The sequence below is a fragment of the Cucurbita pepo genome, chromosome LG19 (assembly GCF_002806865.2).
Source record: "Cucurbita pepo subsp. pepo cultivar mu-cu-16 chromosome LG19, ASM280686v2, whole genome shotgun sequence".
In the NCBI taxonomy this organism is placed as follows: domain Eukaryota; kingdom Viridiplantae; phylum Streptophyta; class Magnoliopsida; order Cucurbitales; family Cucurbitaceae; genus Cucurbita; species Cucurbita pepo.
Window position 1 is genome coordinate 8,007,869 of NC_036656.1, and position 25,878 is coordinate 8,033,746.

General features: G+C 35.4%; 1 protein-coding gene across 1 annotated transcript; it reads right to left on the minus strand.

Annotated features, from left to right (window-relative positions):
• Positions 1–25,791, minus strand: LOC111781721 (protein MOR1-like). Its single transcript, XM_023662408.1, has 56 exons — positions 25,425–25,791; positions 25,192–25,297; positions 24,941–25,064; positions 23,847–23,926; positions 23,639–23,756; positions 23,367–23,427; positions 22,673–22,752; positions 22,531–22,595; positions 18,153–18,235; positions 17,862–17,947; positions 17,652–17,765; positions 17,110–17,229; positions 15,957–16,059; positions 15,270–15,406; positions 14,597–14,662; positions 14,397–14,511; positions 14,146–14,183; positions 13,049–13,120; positions 12,815–12,934; positions 12,385–12,490; positions 11,961–12,073; positions 11,780–11,867; positions 11,036–11,136; positions 10,641–10,748; positions 10,422–10,527; positions 10,253–10,332; positions 9,999–10,148; positions 9,811–9,886; positions 9,583–9,707; positions 9,390–9,500; positions 9,162–9,311; positions 9,000–9,074; positions 8,833–8,914; positions 8,649–8,755; positions 8,439–8,540; positions 8,275–8,349; positions 8,066–8,161; positions 7,885–7,986; positions 7,688–7,789; positions 7,318–7,500; positions 7,128–7,239; positions 6,726–6,802; positions 6,453–6,532; positions 5,494–5,556; positions 5,109–5,232; positions 4,028–4,150; positions 3,863–3,940; positions 3,502–3,660; positions 3,257–3,415; positions 2,842–2,939; positions 2,555–2,711; positions 2,354–2,470; positions 2,106–2,201; positions 1,133–1,204; positions 657–930; positions 1–560 (listed from the first exon to the last, which is right to left on the minus strand). The coding sequence occupies exons 1-56, from the start codon at positions 25,582–25,584 to the stop codon at positions 286–288; spliced, it is 6,150 nt and encodes a 2,049-aa protein (XP_023518176.1). The 5' UTR covers positions 25,585–25,791; the 3' UTR covers positions 1–285.
• Between the last annotated feature and the right edge of the window lie 87 nt (positions 25,792–25,878).

Below are 25,878 nucleotides of genomic sequence, written 5' to 3' on the forward strand. Positions count from 1 at the left end.
TTGCGGTGGATGGACAGGAAAGAATAACATATATCATGTGATTCCCAATATATATTTTACTGGAAGTGAGTGACTGCCATTGGTTTTATAGCAATTCTTTAAACACCAATAATGCTGGCGATTTTTAACGACCTGACAGACATTCCTGAAATTTAAACAAAATTGCGCTCTTAAAAAATAAGCACCAGCAACCAATAAACCATATATTTATCTCCTATTAACGGCATCCACATTTTAGCTCTCCTATCGTACACGACAGCGGCTTGTGTTCAGACTTGGTAGCTCTCACAGAGGTTCAATCGTTCCACTTTTAAGCCTTTCCATCCTGGCTTGAAGTCCAGATAATGCCTTCTCATCCATGGGAAGGACCCCACTTTGAGTAGAATTCTCGACAACAACAGGCTCTGATGGCGCTTGAGAAATTTGAGAAATCATTCCTTGGTGTAGATTGTCATTTACAGACATTAATGGCTTGCTTCCTGATTCGTGGTTTCCAGCAGCCACGGCTAATTGCATACTTTTCATCCTCTCTCTTATTGCATCAAGTGTCCCACTCGTTACTGAGCTTTTCCAGAAAATTACCCATTATCAGATCCAATGAGAAAACATAGTGTGAACGAAACAAAAGCTTAACTCAAATAACAGTATCATTTTACCTCCGCTTATATATTTATCATTCCTTTGGTCTCCCAGTGAGTAATCAGGCGTGGGACCTCTTGAAGTAATAATCCTATTGTCTTCCGTATATGATGGTGGCAAAGTAAAGTTAGTCGGTTCAGGCTTCACATTCAGTGATTTTGCTTCTGTTAATGAATTGGTATGTACAGGAGACAAGGCTCCAAAGTCGGGAGAAGAACTCAAGGACGCTGGAGGAGGGGTTGACAGTGGCAAACTTGAAGGCGTTCTCCCGGCTGCTGCATTCCTTTCCATCTGCAATGAAATTATATTATAAAAATTATAATAACGAACATCAACCAATTCGTATCAGTTAAAAAAGGAGATGCAATAATATTTCCATGCCATTCACAAATAAGCATAAGGTCAATAGACACATCTGTCATAACTAAACCTGGAGAAAATTGTAAGAAAAATCTCAATGGGTCATTCACGGTAAAAGGATAAAGACACAAACCTGGGCCAAACCATCTCTAATGTATGTGCGAAATGCCTCGCTAGCATTTTGAAGCTGAGCAAATATATCAACCTGAGAAATAGAAAAGATGATGCTAAGCAACTACATGGCAGAGGCTTCTCATTTTTATATTAAGAAAGAAAAAACAAGTTATTGTCATCCTCTCGAGAACACAAAGCCCAATTCAATTTTCGATGTTCTTAGGAGGGCCACTTGCTTGTAATTGGAATCTGATTAACGTTCATGTCTAGTTGTGTTATAGAACCTTTCATTGAGCCATTCCCTCTGAAAACCGTCTTATGTAACACCGGGGTAAAGGAATGATACATGAATGAATCATGACCACATCCAGATAAGAGTTATCATAAGGATAGGATAACTAAAAAAGGCTTAAATTAAAAGAAATGATAGGAACTTCATAATTAAACGTGCTTGGCTTGGAGAAATTCCATGTTGGGTGATCTCTTGGAAACTTTCCTAAGATGCATGTGAGTGAGGGCAAAGCATGCTGAAAGGACCCGTGTTGGTCTACGGGGATAGTTTTCACTCTTAGAAGTGAGCCTAGAATGCATGTAGATAGGACAAATCATGGTGAAAGAACTTGTGTTGATCTGTGGGAATAGTTTTCACTCTTAAAACGAGCCTAGAATGCATGTGAGTGCGGATAAAGTATGTTGAAGGACTAAGGTTGATCTGTGGGGATAGTTTTCACTCTTAAAAATGAGCCTAGAATGCATGTGACGAGTGAGAACAAAACATGCTAAAAAGACTTTTGCTGGTTTGTGAGGATGATAGTTCTCATTCTCAAAAGCGAAAAGTAACGCAACCATATTGCAGGGGAATGTCAGAACCATCAAATTCAAATTTCGAATCTTAATCCAAATCATGGACATGGGTCATGCATCTTACCTCTCTCCGTTCACATGCACACTTATTACAATAACAATATTTATGCACATAGATAGTCCATTACCTTTGGGTAAAGTTGAGTTATTCTATATAATTCATATAATCCAATGGTGCATGTCTGCTTGTCTCCAATTTTCTTGAATATAGCAGCAAGTTCTTGCTGCAGTAAAATGCACACGATCAGAAGAATGAAATTGATCTATGACGCATGTCAGAAGGGAAAAAGAAAATAATAGCAATAATGTAAACATAACTGACGATAACTTAGAAGACAAATAGAAAAAGTATCAATTGCATGCAAGGGCTCAATACCTTCAACTGTGCATCAGCCGATTGTGTGCCAGAAGAAGAATTATTTGCTGTCGAGTCACCCCAATGAGTCTGGCCAACAGGCCCAGTTGAAGTCAACATTCTTGCAGCGGCTAATGTCTGCTTGGACGTAGAGATATCAAAAGCTATCAGTATTTCACAGTAGCATAATACTAATAGAATTGACCATATAAATTATTCTACCTCAAGATTAAGATCAATATAGGCAAGAATAATTGGCTGAGGTTTCATGTCAATAGGAACCATAGAGAGATGGCCCTTTATAGCAGCACCACGAAGCTTTACAAGTTCATGTAGAACAGTTTTAACCATTCGCAGAGGTTTATCATCAGCTCCAGCTCTTTAATGAGAAAGAAGAAAAGCGACATAAATAAAATATTATAAAGCCAATAAGTGACATATTTAACTTTTCCGTTGGGGGTGGTTAGGTGAGTTAAATAAAGAAACCATATGCCAAATACAATGGATACCTTCTCCTAATTTCTTCCATCCCCAGATTTTGTAGATATAAATGGATGCTTTGCAAGATGCGATCAAGATCAACATCATATATAGTGCTTTGAAGGACCTGTCACCAGGAAACCATCACTCCCAAAATGAACAGCCAGAATTTATCTAGATGGTATACACATACATACATACATATACACAAACACACAGCATTAAAACAAACACCATTTTAATAATACTGAAATTCAGTTCCTTGGAAAATTTTAAAATTCTTTTTTGTTTTAAAAAAAAGCAGTGTAAATCTCGAAGCAGTTTTTTCTGCAGTCTTCTTTTGAGAAATCTGCCAATGGGTTAGTTTCCTAACAGATGGATCCGGGATTTCAAAAGTCAAAAGAGATTCAAAGGGTGCTCTGACATGGTAGCTCTGGAGACTACCTTTGTAAGTTTAATAAGACATTTCACAACCAAATCAGAGAACTTCTGATTTCTGGAAGCAAATGACTCTTTGGACCCAGTTGACGGCCATCTTGAGGGTTCCAGTGGACGCAATAGATTGATTAGTACCACAAAGGATGAAGTACGATCTGCATTATCCTGTATAATAAAACAAACAGCTTGAACTCATTAAAAAAAATTCCCAAGAACCCAGCCAATAAGAAGCATCTTGAGAAACTAATGACCAGAATCTTCAGCATCAAAACATTTAGAGCTTTCAAAAGTTGGCTTCCATCATCCATATGTGGGACTCGTTCATCCAAAAGCCATAAAAGGAGTTCGGTAATAAGACTGTTCAGAGTATTCTCCTTGACAGCATGAGCAAGTCTTTTGTTTTGAAATGTCTGCAAAAAATTAACTTTTAAATTAACAAGAAAGGTTTCATCTTACAAAATCTCATTGTAAAAAATTAGATTGGACATTCCGTATATGACAATTTCTTTTAGCAGAGTTAATTCTTGTTTTCGGTTGCTAAAATTCCTGTGTAGAATTAACGGTTGGAAAGCAGAATTCTTAGAACCCCAATGAAAATTGACTGGTAAGCACCTGCATAAGGGTATTGAGAACATATTTACAGGACCTTGAAGAAGCTCCAGTCAGACTGTAGTCAAAAGTCTTGGCAACCTGTACAGAGAACACATTAAAGAGAAAAATAACAAAATGGGCAAAAGAAATCCAAATATGAGAGGCTTGAAATAGCACTGCTATTACTTTTGTTGCCAAGCATAAAACAAGTCTATCAGCATCCCTTGTTAGCTCATCCATTGAACTGCCTTCTGGGTCAATGGAGGCTTGAGCCAACTCATGACATACAACTTTCATTCCTTCCACAGACTGCAAAGGTACCCAAATAAACTTAACATAAATATACTGTTTTAACCCAAGAAAGCTACAATAAGATTCAACTGTTTAAATTTAATGAATAAGAAGCTGGTTGCCAAATACTACTCATCTGAATAGACAAAATACTAAACAAACTGAAACATTTCTAACTTATTTAGATCATACAATAAAGTAGATAAAATATAGATGGTTCGGAATGAAGGAGAAGAATTAAAAACCTCTATGGAATAGTAGTTTTGGCTTTAATTGTAATTATTACCATTGAATGCAAAAAGAGAATCCTTCAGTATGGGATTTAGACCTTGAGAACGTTTAATAGTATTTGTCTACCTTTGGTCAAGGATGTTGTTTTACTGCTATATATGTAATGGAGTTCAATGGTTTCCTCTTGTAAGATATTTTGGCTTTAATTCTAATTATTACCATTGGAATGCGAAATGAGAATCCTTCAATATGAGATTTAGACCTTGAGAACGTTTAATAGTATTTGTCAAACTTTGGTCAAGGATGTTGTTTTACTGCTATATATGTGATGGAGTTCAATGGTTTCCTCTTGTGAGATATTTTCAAGTGGATGCCTGATCCTCTTGCTGATTTATTCTTCCATGGATGTTACTGTATCTACAAATATATTCCAATAAGAAATCTAATCCCTACTGTAAGTGTAACGACCCAGATACACCGCTAGCAGATATTGTTCTCTTTGGGCTTTTCCTTTCGAGCTCGCCCTCAAGGCTTTAAAACGCGTCTGCTAGGGGAAGGTTTCCACACCCTTATAAATGGTGGTTTGTTCTCCTCCCCAACCAATGTGGGACATGACAGTAAGTCATTAAGAATTAAGATTTCTTCAGATGCAGGCAATCGTCAATAAAAATTATCTACTTGCACATAACAAGAGAATATAACCCGTTAGAGAAAAAATCCACAAGGGAAAAAAAGAGTTTTTCACCTGCTCGGGGGAGCCAAAAGAAATAATGTCCATGGCTTCATTCCAATCTGTAGGACCATTGGCCGTTGTAAGTGGTTGTGGCACCGATTGTCTCTCCATATTAATCTCAGAACCATAATTTTTCCTGGAATTTGAGTCCGACAAAATAAATAATTATGTATTACAAATATAGAACTACAAACAACAAAATAATGAAAAACTAAAGAAGCAAACACTTGTTTTTAGAGGACATGGCACGTAAGGAAAAAAAATGCGAAGTACACACCATGGCATCAATATACATTACTGAGCCTGATGGCACTCATTGTTTCAGCGGCATGATAAGGCATAAATTTTAAATCTATGATGCACCATATTGTCTCATAGATCAGAAATATCCAAATACCTTGTTAAAACTGTTCCAGACATGGATCGAGAAACTTCACCACTTTGCTCAGCTACATCAGATCTAGACAAAAATTGCAAAAACTAAGATTAGAAAAGTAAAAACTACGGGACTAAACAACGATACATAATATAATAAATGATATCACTATGTGAAGAAAGGATTGAACCAGAACTGGAGAATTCAACATAACTGCTACACCAAATGGTTATGCCCATTTATTCACATGCATACATTTTGTTTCATGAGAAACATTCATCCATCTATATCATTGATATGATGAAATCATACAAAAAGGGGGAAAACTATCCCAGTAAGTTATAATACTGTCCTTTGGGACATCTTTTCTGAAAAATGATATTACCCAAAAAAGAGAGACAATTGTTGCATACTTTACACTCTTGAAAAAGCATTCATTTCTTTAATTTTTCATGATATCAAAAAAAAAATTTCCAACTTGTGTGCACCTTCACTATTCTTATAGGGCAACCATTCTACAAAATATAGTTGCCAAAGAAACTCGTAGATTTTTCTTTTTCTTGTGTGTGGAAAACTCAGTTTTTTCTTAAGAAGAAACTTATATACTTTAGGAGGGGGAGGCCTTCCAACCATCCAAGGTGAATAACAAAAAAAATTCTCCACCAAGCAATGAGATTAGAGAGACTATATATTTAAGAGACTGTCTCAAAGCATAAACATATTCCCTACAGGACTGTCTCAAAGCATAAACATATTCCCTACAGGACTGTCCCCAAGGATAAACATATTCCCTAGAGGACTGTCTCAAAGAATACACATATTCCCAACAAGACTGCCTCAAAGAAGGCCTACAATCATTTCAAAAAGCAAACAAACTGCAGTAGGTTTCACAAAAATCGCACAAAACAAATATCATGCCACAACATCAAATCCTTTGAAAAAAACAAAATACAAATGACTGGGTATAATAGGGTACATACTCATATTCCCTAAGAGGCCGTCTCATAGCAGCTCTAGCTTCACCAGGCTTCCCTTCCTTCTTTTTCTCCATTTCTCTAACCTGGAACAAGTTACACAAAAGTACAGAATGAAAATGGAAACATGGAAGAAGCTAGACCATGTCATTCATATTACAGATAATTAGTGCATCCACACATTCATGCATCAATATGTTGCAGGTGTTCTATTATTCTAGGCGTGTGGGCTGTTTTTGCGCATGCACGAACATTTATGCATGTAAAATATAAACAGACCTTCCACTTAAATCGGTCATCCAACATGCTTCTCTGAGCATCTGTCAGTTTTCCCACATATCTCCATACCTCCTCACCTATAAAGAACACCAAACATTCAGCACGGCCAGGTGGAATATTGTCACAACATAACAGGAAAGGAGCTGAAAGAAAGAAAACAATCATCCATGGGCAAGCAAAAGGAAGGAAGCCAAGCATAAACATTGCTCTCTTGCTATCTCTACCAACAAAAATGAACAAGGCAAGAACAAGTTGATAAAGTATAATAATGTTATAAACTGAAAGAAAGAAAACATGTGGTGATGATGATAAAAAATAAAAAAATAAAAAATGAACTAAAATGGTTTCATTATCCTTGGATTCCCCATGATGGGGAAGGAGATCAGTAACACCAAGACTAACCAAGAATCTTGTAACCAGTAGCGAGGGCATTTAGAGCAGCTTTCCTAATTTCACCATCACGCTCTGCTGTTAAACTTGCAACAATTTGCAGCGATCTCAACTGCCCACTAATCTACAGAAATGGAGGAGAAAAACAAACATTTAGTTGAAACTAAAAATTGCACACAGAAATTTATTTAATTCTTTTTACCTCAGATCCATAATTATCCATTAAAAATCCAACAAGGTCAGCACATTCAATCCGAGTGCGATTGTTTTTAGAACGTAATCCCTCTAGTATGTAGGGAAACATTTTTGTTGCAGAGTAAGTCTGTATGATTTGTTTGGTCAGCTCCCGCATCTTTTCTTTCACTTTCTCAATATTATGTCCCAACTACAGCACCATGCAGTAGAGTAAGTGTTTTTCCCAGAGGAAAAACAAATGAAAATAAACAACAAAAATACTTTATTACAAGTAAACAACATATGAAAACAATTTGGCATCTTGACACTAGCAAAACAACATACAAAATTTCAAACAATCAACTACTTCAAATCAAATCTAGAACACTCAGAAGCACCTTTTCTATCAAGCATGGAAGAAAGATGGCCGCTTCCGACTCATTTATACAGTATCCTTCATCCTTCAAGGTCTCGAAAAGTTCAGGAAGAAACTCTAACACCTGATCATTTCCACCTAATTAGACATTCCAGATAGAAAATAATGTGTGGGAAAAAAGGGAAAGAAAACATGTGTTTGGGGAAGTCTAAGCTATACCTTTAGTAGACATGTTGTATTTGATTTACAAAATTGAAGAACAAACCATCTTAATAGAATATCTAAAACCTCAATAATATCCTTTCCAATTGACGCTAGAGCCTGGAGTCAAAAAAGTTTGTCAATATGACATTTTGGAATGTCCCATGAGTTTAAAAGACGACGTTGCTTAACAAAACACCTTTTGCAGCATTTCTAGACCCTCAACTTGCTTCTTAAAATCAGTGCTTAACATCCTTCTCTGCAAATCCTCCCTGAAATACTTCATCATGTCATTCTGCATTGAAGCCACAAATCAGAAATTAAAATATATGTATGTGAACACTTGGAAATTAGAATACAAAATAAAATTCATTTAAGTACGGATACACAGCAAACTTATATACAAACCTCAAGGTCTTGAATCTGCTCTATGCGTGGTTCTTCGAACTTAAACTTACGAACTATTATTCTCTCTCTTTCCTCCTGCAAATCAACAAGTCAGTGTAATGAAAAACTTAAGTAAATTAATTGATAAGATCAGGCAGAAGGATGTGGATCAGAAAAGCAGGCACCTTATTTGAGTCTTTGACATTTAACAAAGCCTGAGATTGAACAGCCAAATCATGCGCAGATATTAAGGATTCAGTCCTATTTCCCTTCGTAATGGTTCCTCTCTGTAAAAATAGATGAGCAAGTTGAAGGGGGGCAAATGAGACAAGTAGGATCACTCAATTAGTTCCTAAAATCTAAAAATGCTACAGATTCTAGCCAAAAGAACATACTGATGATATAGTTTTATGTCCATGCTTGGCAACACCATTTGAAGTGGCCTTTCCAACCTTTACAGCATTTTTGGATGTCAAGCTTTGTTTAGCAGACTCAAAGGATTCTGTCAGAAGCAAGTTGAACACATTTGAATCTCCAGACAGTAATACAGAAATAAATGTAACCGAGCCAGCAGCATACCTTGAAAAGCACCAGAGGGTTTCAGGCGTTCAAGAAGAAGGGTCAAGGCTGGCCCACTAATATCTTTAAGAATTTTATCAACCTATTGATTAGGAAAACATACAAAATTCAGGAAATACTCAGAACTAAATAGATAGTAAATACAGAGCAGTTTTCATGATACATACTGCTTCCTGTCGCACAACCCTTAAAATTTCAGTAATGCATGCCTCTGCTGCTTTTCGAACATCAGAAGATTTGTCCTAAAGTAATTTTATTCTCGTAAGCAATTGGAAGAGGACAAGTAAAACATATGCCCAAAATTTCCAGCCAAAATGTCAGTATGGTACCGTCAAAGCAGAGCAAGCTGGTTTTAGCAGCTGTATGGAATCAGAAGAATCATTGATTCCAGAAAGCTTCCTCGACAACCATTCTAAAAGGTCCTTCCGCCCTTCTGCACTGAGCTTATTATCCACTAGAGCTAATGTCACGTAAGGAATCTGAAGAACGAACAAATATCTCCTGTCATATAATGTTAGACGTTGCTTATAACTACACCATACAGGGTAAAGACATACCATTTTATCAAAATGGACAGCAGCTAGCCAGGCATCTAAAGCAGTCAAAGTGGCTTCCCTCATATGCTTCTTGTTGTCACCAAGACATTTCAAGACATCTGACAACACACCCTGTGCACAAGATAAAGGACTAGTGAAGCACAACTTCCCAGAAGATAAGAAAATAAGAAGTTTCCAAGGATCCACAACTAACCTTGCCCGACTTTTCAACAGCTGGACCCATTGCAGAAGCAATATTACCGATGGTTGCCAAAGTTGCCATGACCAAATTTTTATTGCTATCATACAAGCGCCCTCTTAGAGCTCCGAGTAAGTCCGCTGGAAAATATTTACAAATGAATTATCAACCAAAAAAGATTATCAAAATGAAAGAAGAAAATAAAAAACAAAAACAAGGGGGGAAGATGTCCCAGTAGGTTACATGTCCCAGTAGGTTGAATGCGTTTATTAGCTTCTTCCAACATTTTATTCACAGCTTCAATAGACTCCAGACGAACCTAAAATGAAGGAATGTGTATTAATCAGTTAAATAAAATAATTTCTAGCAAAGTCAAGTATAAAATACACACTAAACAGAGTGGACTACAATTTTTAAAACTAATTCTAAACCTTCCAGTCAGGACTTTCAAAATTCTTCAGTAGTGTAGGAGTGATCTTCCCACTAATATCTTCACGTGGCAGGCCATCCATCCCACCAGCAGATGTTAATGTTGTTAGTTCTTCTGCCCTGATTGTTCTTTTTGGAGCAGCAGCGGTACCCTAAAAGTGAACAGACAAACAAGAACTCTAAAAAAAGTATAATCCAATACATAACCAAATTTGTTTGTTTGTTTGGTGCATGTATGATTTGGGGCCTTGCGTACCTCAAATGGATTTTTTTCAAATTCATTATCAATTGCAGTAAGAAGTGCAGGTTTCACATCTGAAAGAAAACCTTTAAGTTCTGCAAAAGTTGAAGAAGGTTAGAGATGGAATTATACTATTAAGGATTCAAGTTACAATTCGAGAAACAGAAAGGAAGGATCTAGTCACCTGGTCCAACAAATTTATGCACACAACCCAAAAGCTTAATAGTAGCATTCCTTGTAGCCACAGCACTCGACTGAAGACCAGTTTCTTTACAAAAATCAATTAAATCCTGTGAAATTTATTTTCATCCATTAATAAATAAACCACATAACGATGACACCCATAAATAATTAAGATAGAAGAGCCAAACACTTCCATTCTCAAAGAAGAGGAACCGAGTACCTTGAGTTTTAAAAGAGATATACCAAAATCCTCAACAGCAGAAACCATCCACAACAGTCCCTCACTAAGCACCTTCGGATTTTTGTGCTCTTTCATGATTTTGAAAAGCTGAGAATTTAAAGGAAATAGTACTTAATATAGAGAAAAAAAAACCAAAATATACAAACTGTAATTAAATTTAGTCCACTTTAGGTAGAAACAATAAGCATGCAGAACTATAGACAGAAGCATAAAACTACAAAAGTGCACATGGATTTAGTTATAATAGTATTGCCACATTTTTTCAGAACCAGAGACAAAAGTTTTCATTGATACCAACTACCAAGCGTTGAGAGAAAAATAAAAACTAACAAGAGGAAAATTAAACCAGTTTATAAACCATAAACCATACTTACTCTTTCAAAAATAAATCCTGGACCAACTGCTTCTGAAAAAGTAGTAAGGCACTTCATAGCCTGAGCTCGAGTTTTAATATCTGCTACACGTTCACTTATACCTACAAGTACGTAATATTAAAAGCATTCATTTTTCCACTTGTTAACAATGTAGAATGAAAGGGAAATGATGCACGGTGAAATCTTCCCATTATTCTTTCAGCAGGAATTTCGAACTTTTTTTATCGAAAAAAAGAATTTCTAGCTTCAGTTATTACGACAGTTTCAAGAGCCAGGGCACTTGATGAAATGGAGTAGCTATTGTTTGGTCGAAGATTCTATGCCCAATGGAAATAAACTAAAGAATGTACAATGGAAATAAACTTAAGAATGACAATGCAAAGGAATGAGATTGGAAATCTGAGTTGGCTTAGTTTCATAGCTTTTCACTGTAATCCCTTTCAAAATCTTTTTCTGATTATACTCCTTTCATTATAAATTCTAACAGGAGGCCGCAAAGCTTTTTGGTGATGGCTGTGACCTGTGGGTTTATACATTTGGTCAAAACTTTAAATCCGGGGCGGTTTTTTGTTTTCTAATATGGTATATTTTGAGATTTATGAGATTTTCTTCACTCCAAGATTAATCAATTGTAACTATTCACTGCATCAATGAAACATGTTCCTTTTCCAATAAAAAATAATAATAAAAAAAAACAAGGAACAAGCATTCAGCCACTTAATTGCAATGGTCCAAGTCACCCACCTGAAAGGCAAAGAACGATACACTTTTTTGGAAATTTTTTAGCAGTCAAGGCTATATAATTTATGACCTCGATTACCTGCTGCTGAACCTGCATCATTCAGCTTGAACGCATAAATATATAATAACCCACGTCAAACAAAATAAATAAGAGAAAGTTAAAGTACCAAAGGTAGAGTAAAACCTGAACATTTTTCTCACTCCAACCAGGGATAATGCAAAGTAAACGGACAAGTATCTCAACTGACAAATTAAGATCTTCCAAACCTTCCACTTGTTGCTTTAATGAAGATATTGCTGAAAAATAAGTTAAATTTTTATAAGTATCAACGCAATAATAAAATAATCTGGAGCACAACCACAAAAAGTAAGCAACCCTGAAAAGGAGAGCGAGAAATATTCTACTGTATGATAAACAATATGGCAGACAAACATTGGCCAACATTTATTCTTTCAATGAAATGAAATCAATAGGTTTTGTTACATTTAACCATCAACTTTGGAACATAATTGTGGTTAACTAGACACTGAAGTTGGCTAGTGGCAATCAGCACAACAAGAGTAACTAAGGGAATAAAGTAATAACAATAGTTCATTAATATGAAAACCTTCAAGACGTTCTTTCCACACCGTGCTCTTCAACTGAGAAACTGTATCTGCATCAACAAGAGAACCTAATCTGCTTTCCACCTCTTCAAGACTCATCTCAGATGGCTACAATTGTTTAGTGAAAACATATATTAGACTATACATAAAGAAGCAGGTAACCATAAAAAAAATATTTTTTGTATGAAGCAAAACAATATAACATTCATTATAAGAAACGAAGTCAAAGAAACATAAGAAAACCTTTGGAACAATCCAACAAAAAAAATCCATAAAGAATAACATTCATTAGAAGAAACGAAGAAGTCAAAGAAACATAAAAAAATAAATAATAATAAATAAATAAATAAACCTTTGGAACAATCCAACAAACAAAATCCATAAAGAAGATAGACCTAGAGCTAGAACATACCAGACAAGTAATTAGATTACCTCAACATCTTCCGGAACTTCAATGGGCTTAGAAGATTTCTGCGGTGCTCCACTAGGTACACTACCATCTGCTTTCTTACTGGTGCCTGATTTCGTTGAGTTTCCTTTTTTACTGGAAGGCTGGGAAATAAAAATAAATTTTATTAGAATACACTACAATGACAAGAAAGTATAACATAAGTGATGAATAATTTTGTTTTCCTTGGAAAGCAAAACACTTGGAAATTAACTCACAGCTGCCTGTGCAGGCCTCTTCCCACTTAACATGCTTGCCGCCGATTTTTTAACAAACAAACCATCAGAGTCCTGCATAAGGTTCAATCTGTTATATCATCATAAAATAATAGCTAAGAAGATAAACAAAAAAATATATGAAGATTTTTCTGGGAGATACAGTTACAATATTCAAGAAGAGAAAACACTGAACAGGTACTAAAGAAATAGAGAAGGGACACTACGACCAAGAGTGGACTAAGGAACTGATATAAGATCCAAGTAGTTGTTGATAATAACGACCATGAGAATAGGAAACCATATACCAAAAACAGCAAGAAAGAGATTGTAGATCCATGATGGACGAAGTTGTGTTGTTCTCTCCCACCAGGGATAAAGGAGGAGTTCTCTGNGCAGGTTTTTTTTTTTTTTTTTTTTTTTTTTTTTTGGCAAAGTTATGGTGTATTTAGCTTTCAGGAAATAATAAGATATTAAGAGGGGTGGAGCGTCTGTGGGACGTTCTTCGGAAAAATACTAGGTTTAACATCTCGTGAGAAATGGCCAATAAGACCTGTTGTAGTTATCGGTTAGGTACTATTCTTTTGGATTGGAGGTCATTTTTTTAGGCTTGGGAGACAGAAAAGGAAGAGACAGAGAGATTTTGCTCTGAAAAGTTCACCTCTTTGATGATATAACTTATCTTTTTCTTCGTATTATTATCTTTTACACGTAAACCTTTGTTTTCTAAAGAAAAATTATCATAAATACAAATGTGTTTGTTTTATCTACTCATTGATTCTCATACTAACTTACACGCTACTTGAATAAAACACACAAGACAACCTAATTTTACAAGATTTAGAATGAAGAAATTCATAGAAAGGCATATGGGTTGATAAGATCTGACCTTAAAGGCTAACTTCCATGATTTGAACCTATAACTTGTAAGGTATATGACTTAAAGCTGGCCCGTTAAATCATGGTACCAAGTCATCCATATCATGTGATAAAGAAATCCATCTTATTCTCTCTCATGAGAAAAAATTATATGCTGCGCATTGCATATACAAAACTGAGAACAATGGTAGAAACAGATCATCCTAATAGTTACGACCTACCGAAACTGACGGAACAGTTGCACCAGGAGCATGGTTTGCTGCAATGCCACAAAAGGTAGTTCAGAAAGTTGACATAAAAATAAGTAGAGCTAACTTTTTAAAAAGTTCATTTGAAAAGGAAAAAAAAAAAAGGAAAGAAGAAAGAAAAAGAAAGAGGAGAAATGTAAAAGTTAGAAAATAACTGAAATAGAAAAATTAACAAGGTAATATTTAATCAAATGTTGAATTACTAGAAACTTAGTGTCAAAAACCTGAGCCATTTGAAGGTACACTGCTTTCAGAGCCCATGATCATCTCAGATAGTCTCTTCCTTCTCACATCATCAAGTTTCTCAACTGCCCTCTCTAGAGGTCTCATGCCAACCGACTATCGTAGTCACGAAGAAAATGTGTTTCAGCGGCAGAATCAAAGCATTAACTTGAAAAGAGAAATAGTTGCTTGAAATCACTACCTTTGCTACCGCTGCCAAAGCCAAAAAGGCAGCATCCCTCACATCAGGGGTCCCATCATTAAGGCTCTTAAATGGGGAAAATAATTTATGTTAAGATTCAGTAAGATTAAGACAAACTGATAGCATAAATAAATGTATAAAGCCTAAAGAATATAAAATAATAGAAAGAGCTAATGATTCACACTTTGGTATATCCACGTTTAAAAATGATACGAACAATAAGCAACATAGTTTATCCACACTTGCACATATGTGTAAGAAATGATGCTTGTCAAAACATTTGAAAAGGGAAATAGCTTCTTGTCCAACAGAAAACCAATTTGTTGGAATAATATCATAAGAAATGACAGGCAAAGAGTTATTTATAAAAGAATTGAAAAAGAAGCCAAAGAGGAAGCAAAAAGAAAAATAAATATCCCCTCCATATGTCTAGATAATCTTGTTTCCCCTACCCAAACTTCCCATCCCACAGGCCACAAAGCCACAGAAATCTTTTTATCCTTGAACTTTTGATCATCAAAAAGTGGAAACAAGAAAAAAAAATTGAAATAGAAACAACCACTGAGAATTCGGAAATAGTTAAGAGCGCATGAGAGTAAATAAAATAATTCTGAAATACTAATACACTTGAAAACTAATAATAGCAAAGCTTAAAGCACAGGAATTCACTGACCTCCATAAATATAGGGACATATTCCTTGTGCACCTTCAGGACAATAGCTTTGTTGCTAGTTTCAATACAGAAAGTAACCCAGCTTAAAGTCAACGAGCGCACAAGAGGAACTTTGTTTTTGCTTGCTGTCTTGACATCTGCCACAAGAGCATTGATTAAAAATCATTACCACCTTTTTTCAGATAGGAAAGAGCAACATAGTCTACGGAATAAATAAAAAAAGGTCTCTCTCTGTACTGCTTATTCATTTTTTCTAATTTTTCTGTTTCTTATGACAGACGAACAAAGAATATACCCTACTGGAAATGTATTCTTAAACAAGAGTCATGGGGCTGTTGAAAAAAGTTGACCAAAGCTTTGCATCGTTAAACAAGAGTATTATCTTTGTTGAACAAAGTCTTGAGCATTTTCTCAGACACTTTGTAGGCATGTCTTTTTGTTTTTGGATTGACACTTAGTAACCGTATCAAATATTCTAAAACAAAACAAAAGCCGACGTAGAAGTTTGTTACTCCTAAGACAAGAGGAAACCTTATAGAAAACAAACAATTCAGTTTTACCAGCTTCAAAACTTATAATACAAACTTCTGTGAATGGTGAACTTATTTCATTGCTATCATAAAAGACTGACCCAAACATTGTCTTAAAATTGCTATTGGATGAATCTAACAAGAATTGAACTCTTACCTTCAACGACATCCGAAAGACTTAGGCACCCAGCCTTATGCATTGCTTGGAGAGTTTGAGTTAATGACTCCGTCAGGGTAGGTTTTTTTTCTTTTAATTTTTCCTATAAAAAAAACAAAGAAATCAAGTTGTAAGCATGTTGCCAAGGCGAGTGCCAATCGTCAAAAGAAAATAAAAAGTAATTCATTAACAAGAATTTACCAGTAACATAAGTTCATAACTTTACCAACAAAGAAATTTCATAACTTTACCAACAAAGAAATTAAGTTATTGAGCATGCAATGAAGGCAAGTGCAAATAGTCATAAGAAAATAAAACTTAACTATACCCACAGACAAGTTTCTCCATTGGCCGAGATAGTTATCATAGAAACAAAACTTTTTCACTGACAGGCATGATTTCTTTTTCTTGTTCTTTTTCTTTAATAAGAAACAACGGCACTCCTTAAATGTAAGGTAAGGTGGTGATACAATTTGAGTATTTAAGAAAGACAAACCTTTTATGGGATGAAAAAACAGAAATAATTTTATTGCCCACTGGGAAAAGAGAAAAGCTAAGGAGACACCCCAGAGATGAAAAGACCAATGAGAAGAGAATAACAATTAATATGACTTCAACTCAAAGTTTTTCCCCCTTTATGAGAAATAAAGCTTTCAATATGAAACATGAAAGAAGTCTCAATTGTTGAAATAACAAAAAGAAGAGAGGTCTCTCTCTTTTCTCGCATACACATAGCTGATAACATGGTTTGACAAGCCAGCCACAACTATAAAAAAAGTCAGAGTCTTATCCTTCAAAATGTGAAACTAGATTAAAATTTGGACGAGGAAACAAATACAAAGGTAGACAACTGGAAAAAAGAAGAAGAAATAGAAATGAGAGCCGTAAGTAAAACAAGACTTCAGAGAAATCTAAAAAAGTAATGATAATAATTGATGTAAGCTCATAATGACAGCTAAGATTTGTCAGAATAACATTAAAACTATCTAATAGAATGAGAATCTTCACTACTAATTATTATAGATAATCAAGAGAAAAAACAGAAAGACAATATACCAATATAAAATCATTCAGACATTTGCGGCAACAAAAATATCTTGATTGAGATATTTTTAATAATTTACTGAAGGAAAAGTTGAACTAATATTCATACAAGTAAAACTGGCAATAGGAATCGTGAACTCGCAGAAAAGTTGGCTCTGAGACCCCTGGAAATATTGCCAATAGCTTGAATCGCTTCAACAGCAACAGCAATATTCACATCCGTAATCAGCTGCAAAGTTCATTCAAATTTTCGTTGGTAAGTCAAATATTGGAACTCATTTTTCAACATGTGCAAGCAAGTTAGGTAACTATAATGGATTGCAACAAAATTAAAAATACTGATCAAACAGATCAAATTTTGTTAACAAATTTTCTTTTCTGATTCCTAAAAGTTCCTGATATGTAATATAAAAAAGATATACATGATGGACGCATATAAGAATGTGACAGCATCACATATTTACTACAGAATAGCACTGCAAAGCAGCAAAACATTTTTTGTTCATTGGATGGGAAGTCGCAAACAAATTGAAAACAGAGATAGTCACATTTATTTTCAAAATTGAAAGACGAGAAATAAATATATGACCGTCCAAGGAACTGAGTTCGAGCCCTCGGAGAGACAATAGGATCACGGAGAAGATATCATACCTTCTTTAAAGTTCTACAAACTTCTGAAAAGTCACCAGGTGCTATTTTTTTCGTTGAAGCAAGTTTGGTCAGTTCAGCAACAGCCTCTTTTCTTTCTGACCATTTTGTAGCTTTCTGAAAATCACCAAGGGAAAACAAATAAATTGTGGGATAGAAAAACTAGTAGATATAAATTATAATTAATTTAAGCAATAGATCAAAATCACCAACCACTCCCTCCCAAAATCCTGACTTCTCCAATGGAGTCAATATGTCTACCGGATCAACAAGGTCATATTCATCTATTTCCTGAGGAACTGACAATTGAAGTGTATTAGAATGGTAGAAGTTTTTGGTGACTAATGAATAATTTGTTCATGATGAGCTCAAAATAAATAGCATTAGACAAAGAAAAATTAATCTCAAAAACTGAATAAAGTAGTCATATAAACCTCTACGTAAAATAAAGAAAAAGGAAACTAAAAAACACTTTTAGCCCAATTTCCATAAATTTCTACATACCATCAGCTACAGATTCTTCAGAAGGTCCTGTACCAACAGCCTCAGAAGTATCTTCTTTTTCCGGCTCTTTATCTTGCTCAGACCTAACTAAGTAACATAATTAATCTCAACACAAATACAATAAGGAAAGCTTTAAATTGGATGCTATGGGAAAAACAGATATAAAAAAGGCTAATTAGGGAAATGTACTAAAGCCGAAAAGGTTATAACGGCTATAATTTATAACAACAAACAAAATCCAGAACGAACTACAAAATAGAAATCGTCTTGAAAAGCAATCAATAGAGAAAATGTCAATATCAAATAAAAAAATGTTTTTAAGTTACAAATTAAGAAATTTGAATAATTTTAAAAATAATGAACAATCTAGTATAGTGAAGAACAACAGAGAAAGAGCAAGTCAATTGGAGAAAAACCACTAATATTATGAAAAATTGTCTAGCATTAGCATTTGACTTGCTGAATTTTTTGTGTTGTTATGGTGATCTGGTAATTGCTATCACATACACCTTTGCAGCAAGAATGTTGATACAAGTATCATAAGTTTATTTGAACACCTTTTTTTTTATAAGAGACAATTTCATTGAAATTTACAAAAGGAATGAAATATCCATGATGTTTACAAAAGACCTTCCAAATTTGCAAGGATGGAGGTATAATTGTAGGAAGTAAAAATATTAGACAGTTTACACAACAAAGATATAGCTTGGTAAACAACATTGTCGAAAAGTTTTGTATAAGTCTGTGTCTTATCTGTGAATATTCTTTGATTTCTTTCTTTCCACATATTCCAAGAGAAAGTCATGATGAAGTTTTTCCATAGTAGGGCTTTTGCATTCTTAAAAGGATGATACATTAACGTCATATCCAATAGATACTTTACCTCCCTAGGAAATGTGAGATGTCATCTGAATATATTGAGAATCGTTGTCCATAAATTTTGAGCGTATGTGCATTGCATAAATAAGTGGTTTTGTGATTCATTTTCTTTCTTACTTATGTTAATGGCTATTGCATAAATATGTTTTCTTTCTTGCATAAATAAGGATGATACTGTATCAAGGCCATATCCAATAGATACTTTACTTACACGCAATTTCCCAAACGAAGAACTTCACCTGTTTAGGCTAATGTCCTTCCCATACTGTCTTTGCTAGCATGTGATTTGTTGCTTCTACTTTTTCCTCCATGTCCATTATCAAGGATTTTGTAGAAAAGACCCCGTCAGCACTGGGGAGCCAAGTCAATGAGTCTGCTTCATTTGACAATACCACAGGGGCAAAGTCAAGACTTAATTTGGCCCATTTTGTTGCTTCATTATCCTTTAAATTTTCAGGTCCCAGAATTTGTTGACAACATTCCACCGTTTCTTTGGTCATGACTTTTTTTACTATGTGAGAGCCTATACACAAGTGGATACCTTAGGGCTAGCATGGTGTTTTCAATCCATGGGTCGGTTCAAAACGATGTGCTTCCTTCATCACCCCCCCTATGACAAGCTCGGTTGGTGATGAGGTTTTGATGTTTCTTTATGTACTTCGAAAGCCCTTTTGTAAAAGATGGAGGGAGTTGATTTTTGTTTGATGTAGGAGTATATTTGGTCTTTATAAGATTTATCAACAAGGCCTTTTTTGCGTGATGATATCTCCATATCCAATTGGCAAGGAGAGCTTTGTTCTTCTTCTTTATCGCGAGAAGACCGAGGCCTCCCTTTTATGTTGAGGTTTATAATATTTCATCCAACAAGGTGTGGGTCATCTTTCCACAAGTAGTTTATGAATAATCTTTCTATATCTACCTGCCTCTTTTTCTAGCATTTCAAATAGAGACATATAGTAAGTGGGGAGGTTGGATAATGTAGAGCTTGTATTAAGGTGAGTCTTCTACCTTACGATGACCACGTTGACAGCCTTCTTTCTATTTTTTCAATAATAATCTTCCAAAAGGAAAAAGATTTGTGGTTTCCTTTTAGAAGTAGTCCTAGGTACCTATTCGGCCCTTCTCCCTTTTTACAACTATATATGCTAATGTAGAGCTTGTATACGGATGAGTCTTCTACCTTTTAAGTATAACACGATGACCACGTTGACAGACTTTTTTCTATTTTTTCAATAATAATCTTCCAAAAGGAAAAAGATTTGTGGTTTCCTTTTAGAGGTAGTCCTAGGTACCTATTCGGCCTTTCTCCCTTTTTACAACTATATATGCTAACAAATTCTTCAATAATCTCTATGCTAATATTAACGCCCATGATCTCTATTTTTTGGAGATTGATATTTTGTCCAAAGAATCATTCAAAGGTTTTTACGTCTAGATCATGTTTTTTATGGGAGAGGCATCTACCAAGTCAGAAAAGAGGATTGTGTCACACGTGAACTGATGGTGGTTGATGCTTAAGCCTTCATCACCAATTTGAAAACCTTTTATCTGCCTTCATATTCTGCTTTTGTCAGTAGGCAACTGAGACAGTCTATTACCATGATGAAAAGAAAAGGGAATAGTTGATCTCTTTGTCTCAGACCCCGTGTGGTATAAATCTTCCCTCTCAACCTTCCATTGATGTTGATGGAGAAGTTTATGGATGAGATGCATCCTTTTATCCATCTTTGCCATTTAGAGTCAAAGTCTTTTACCACAAGAATGTTTTCGAGGAAAGTCCAATCAACCTTGTCAAAGGTCTTTTCCATGTCAAGCTTAATGACTACACTTTTTTGTTTCTTTCTTTCCCATTCATCCATGAGTTCGTTTGCCCTGAGGGATGCATTAAGAATTTGTCACCCGTCTACAAAAGTTGTTTGTTGCCCAGTTATTATGACGAAGAGAACCTTTTTAAGACGTTCTGATAATGCCCTTGCTATGATTTTGTATAGTCTGGTTGTGAGATCCAGTTTCTTTGAGATCAAACATATGTATGTTTAGTCCAGGTTGTCATTGATAACTCTATTTCGAAAAAAATCTTGAAATACTCTCATGATATCCGCCCTCATAAAGTTCCAGAATTTTTTAAAAAAAATCTAAGGTAAAACCATTCAGTCCTGGAGTTTTGTCGAAGCCCAGATGCTGAATCACCTTCCCCACCTCTTCTTCAGTGAAAACAACCTCGAGGGAGGCAACTTGCTGTTGATCAATAGGACTCCAATCAAGATCATTGGGAAATATGCAGAGAGCATTGTCCTTTGTGCATAAGGACGTGTAAAAGGACACAAATTCTTTTTTGTTTACTAGACTTCTTCCTTGTGTGGATAGGATAGAATTTCCATGATGGTACTCTTTTGTTTCTTTGTAGCCATGATAAGATGGAAAATTTTGGGGTCTATGCCACCCTCCTATAGCCATCGTTTTTTACATTTTTGTCTCTAAAATTGCTCTTCCTTTACTACCAACTAAAGAAGTTCTACTTTCATGAGCTTTTTGTGTGTGTTGAACTAGTGTGATGGAGTCAGTTTCCTCCATCTGTTCAAGGAGAGCAATTTCAGTTAGTAGTTGGTTTCTTTTTGTGGAAATACAACAAAAAAAACCTCCTTGTTCCATTTCTTTAAGACTTCTTTTAGTCTTTTAAGTTTGTTGATGAAACCGTGCCCCGCCCATCCACGGAGAGGCATATTCTTCCACCAGCATTCAACCAATGGCATATATCACCTACAATATTCTACCACTTGCATATTCTCACTCTCTACATATATCTTTTCCCATTCCTACACTCTTCTATTCATCCCTACTTTTATTTTGCATAAGTTGTCTACTAACGTCACTTACCCACCCACGTTTTCCTTTCATTCTGTTTCTCTGGGGCAAAGCCCACTAAGAGAATGCAAGAAGCATGCATCAGCAAATAACTCAAGAATTGATAAGTCTTCAATTACGGAAGCTTTTTTCTTTTCTTTTTTTTTTTTTGTTTTTTTTTTTTTGGTTTTTTTTCTTGGCAGGTAACAATAAATTTCGTCATATGTATAATGGATGCATTTTCAATTTATCCACAATTTAACAATGCTTTAATTGTAAGCATAGCTAAAGTATCTCACTTGTCAGCACATCTATATCAATGTAGTTATAAATAATCTTTAAATTGGTAAAAGAAAATTTATCTCAAATCTACCATCAGGATTAGCAAACCCATAAAACCAATTTCCAATGTCCCAGTAATAATAAAATGTCATTTGAACTCCAACCTCGATAAAATATTACTTAAATAAGAATATAGAAGGGAGAGAAGTAGTAAACGACAAGGTAGCCATTCCAATGAAAGTAAAATGGCAGTAAATACCGCAAGTGAATAATGGCTGCTTAGAGGGCATGCTCTATTCACTATCAGGCCAATAATATTATCTCAACAAAAAAATGGCAATAGCAATATGTAAAGAGACTAAATGTTGTTAACCTTATTTTTCGAGAAGGCCTAGCAGACCCCGTTACATTGACAAGCTCGGCCTCCAACTCTTTTTTCTGAAAATTCAAAATGCAAGATTGTTATATTTAGGAACTGATAAAGGACGTATATTAGCCATCTACATTTGTCATACCATTGTATCCCTCATTTTTTCGAACAATATTGACTTTACAGGGTCTTTCCCAATCCAACGACAAAGCTCAAGTGTCAATCCTAAAAAAAAAAAAAAAAAAAAAAAAAAAAAAATACTAGCACACACAAAAAAATAATAATAAATAAATAAATAAAATTAAAAAAATTAAAGGAAAAGATAAAAGCCAGATAGTTTATACATTGAGAAACAAACGCCCATCCTTGACTCAAAAATATATCCTAGCACAAATGAACCAAAGAAACCATCAACAGACAAGAGAGAGTTAGCAACATTTAGATGGACTTCATATTCTCGTACTTTAGCAGCATAGTTACCACAGAAACTCTTTTTTTTTTTTTTCTTTTTTTTTTTTGAAAGGCCAAGAAAACATTTTTATTCAAAACAATTTTTAAACTTAATCTTCAATGAAAGTAACGACCTAAGTAAACTCTCTAAGGTTTCTTCAATATATTTTGTTTCTAGCCATCAATCCAGGAATCAAGACTGTATAACTGGACTTCATCTGATCATCCACTTCCCACTTCAAGTATTCTCATCTATCGTGGAAAAAGGAAATTTCTCAAGAGGCATCCAAAGAATCATGATCAGAACTTGGCCAACCATGGACTTCATTTCTCAAGCACATGACCCAAATTTTGGGGGCCATCAAAATATAAAGGATTGGCTTCTGAACCTATATAACAGACTCCATGGTGTAGGCATCCATTTAGTGAAGCTTCCAAATGATCCCGTCTCTATATTGCCCAACACTCACGAATTCCAGCAGCAAAGTGAGTCGGGCCAACTCATATAATTCCCAAACAAAAAGTTTCATCCAAGAAAAAGGTTCCAAGCAAGTTTGTGCCTTCTCCACGGGGTATCCAATTGGAATATAAACCGCGGAAATCAAAACTCTATAATCTGAGAACAATAACTGAACCTACAGGATGCATAAAAAAAAAATACCAGGAAAACATCGGCGGCTTCTAGTTCTACCCAGAGCATAAACACCGCTTGGGCCNCAAAGAGTTCTGGAAGCATCTTTAAAATTCGTTTTGGAGGAACAACTTTTGCTCCAAAGTCACTATTTCAAACAAGGAAAATGATAAATTAATTACACAATAAAATAAAATAAAATGATAAAGAACCTACACCATAAAATCCAAGTACAAACCTCAAAGCTTGAAACATGACATCAATTGCAGGGACAACTGCTTTCGCAACTTTGTTCTTTATTGCTTTTTCCATTGCATCCTATATTAGCATAAACCTTCTAGTAAGATATTATATTAGCATATATGACAAACAAATTGAAATTACCGTTCACAAATTGATTTTTCATTTAAAACAAAATTGTTTCTGATCAAAAGAAATTAAACTGCAGTTTTCAAAACAAAACAAAAAAAAAAAAAAAATACTAGCACACACAAAAAAATAATAATAAATAAATAAATAAAATTAAAAAAATTAAAGGAAAAGATAAAAGCCAGATAGTTTATACATTGAGAAACAAACGCCCATCCTTGACTCAAAAATATATCCTAGCACAAATGAACCAAAGAAACCATCAACAGACAAGAGAGAGTTAGCAACATTTAGATGGACTTCATATTCTCGTACTTTAGCAGCATAGTTACCACAGAAACTCTTTTTTTTTTTTTTCTTTTTTTTTTTTGAAAGGCCAAGAAAACATTTTTATTCAAAACAATTTTTAAACTTAATCTTCAATGAAAGTAACGACCTAAGTAAACTCTCTAAGGTTTCTTCAATATATTTTGTTTCTAGCCATCAATCCAGGAATCAAGACTGTATAACTGGACTTCATCTGATCATCCACTTCCCACTTCAAGTATTCTCATCTATCGTGGAAAAAGGAAATTTCTCAAGAGGCATCCAAAGAATCATGATCAGAACTTGGCCAACCATGGACTTCATTTCTCAAGCACATGACCCAAATTTTGGGGGCCATCAAAATATAAAGGATTGGCTTCTGAACCTATATAACAGACTCCATGGTGTAGGCATCCATTTAGTGAAGCTTCCAAATGATCCCGTCTCTATATTGCCCAACACTCACGAATTCCAGCAGCAAAGTGAGTCGGGCCAACTCATATAATTCCCAAACAAAAAGTTTCATCCAAGAAAAAGGTTCCAAGCAAGTTTGTGCCTTCTCCACGGGGTATCCAATTGGAATATAAACCGCGGAAATCAAAACTCTATAATCTGAGAACAATAACTGAACCTACAGGATGCATAAAAAAAAAATACCAGGAAAACATCGGCGGCTTCTAGTTCTACCCAGAGCATAAACACCGCTTGGGCCTTCTCCACGGTCTTAGGTCTACCAGTTAAGCATTTTGCAACAATTGCGTCACAAATTTCTTTGGCGAACCTATAAACGACAATTTCCAAAAGAAAAGACAACCATAATGTTAACTGGTAACTCTAAAGAACCATATACAAATGTGGATGAGTAAAATAAGCCACGGGTTCATATAGAGAAACAAGAGGATTCCCACCTCCCCGCATCTGCGTCAGCAGCTCGCAAGTAAGCAATTAACGCATCCAGTGACTTCTCTTGCACTGGTGCATTAGAATCCGCGACGGTCTTCCTAAACAACGGACCTAGAGAAATCAGAAACCAAATGCATGAGCAAAGATCTACATCAATCACTGCAGTGGATCGTGGACACTGAGCTGCAAAGCCATGATACCAGATCTAATAAGTGGAAATGGACCAAAGTGAACTCACCAAATTCGCGGAGACGAGAATCCTTGGGATCCGTAATGGAGTCACAGACGGCTGCTAGATCAATGTTGGCCTCGTTCCTGACCTTCCAATTCTTGTGTGAAAGCCGATCCTCCCACGGTAGTTTCTTCGCCTCCTTGAGCAGTTTCTCTTCCTCCGACATTTTTACTAACTATTGATCCTATGTACGGAAAAGAAATGCAGAATTGTCCGTAATCTGTATATTCCTCTCCGGCAAGTGCCTGCAACAGGTAGAACACGACTCTGAAAGAAGAAATGCTGCGAAGCGATGCCCTAAATCAGAGCAAACAGAGAGGGAGAGAGAGGGAGAGGGAGAGGGAGAGAGAGGAGGGCGGGGAAAGGGGGGAGTGTGGGAGAAAGAGATTTTGCTCTTCCCCCTTTTCGGTTCTCAATTCTGTGTAAAACAGAAGGGTATTTTGGGGTGTACGCATTGCGG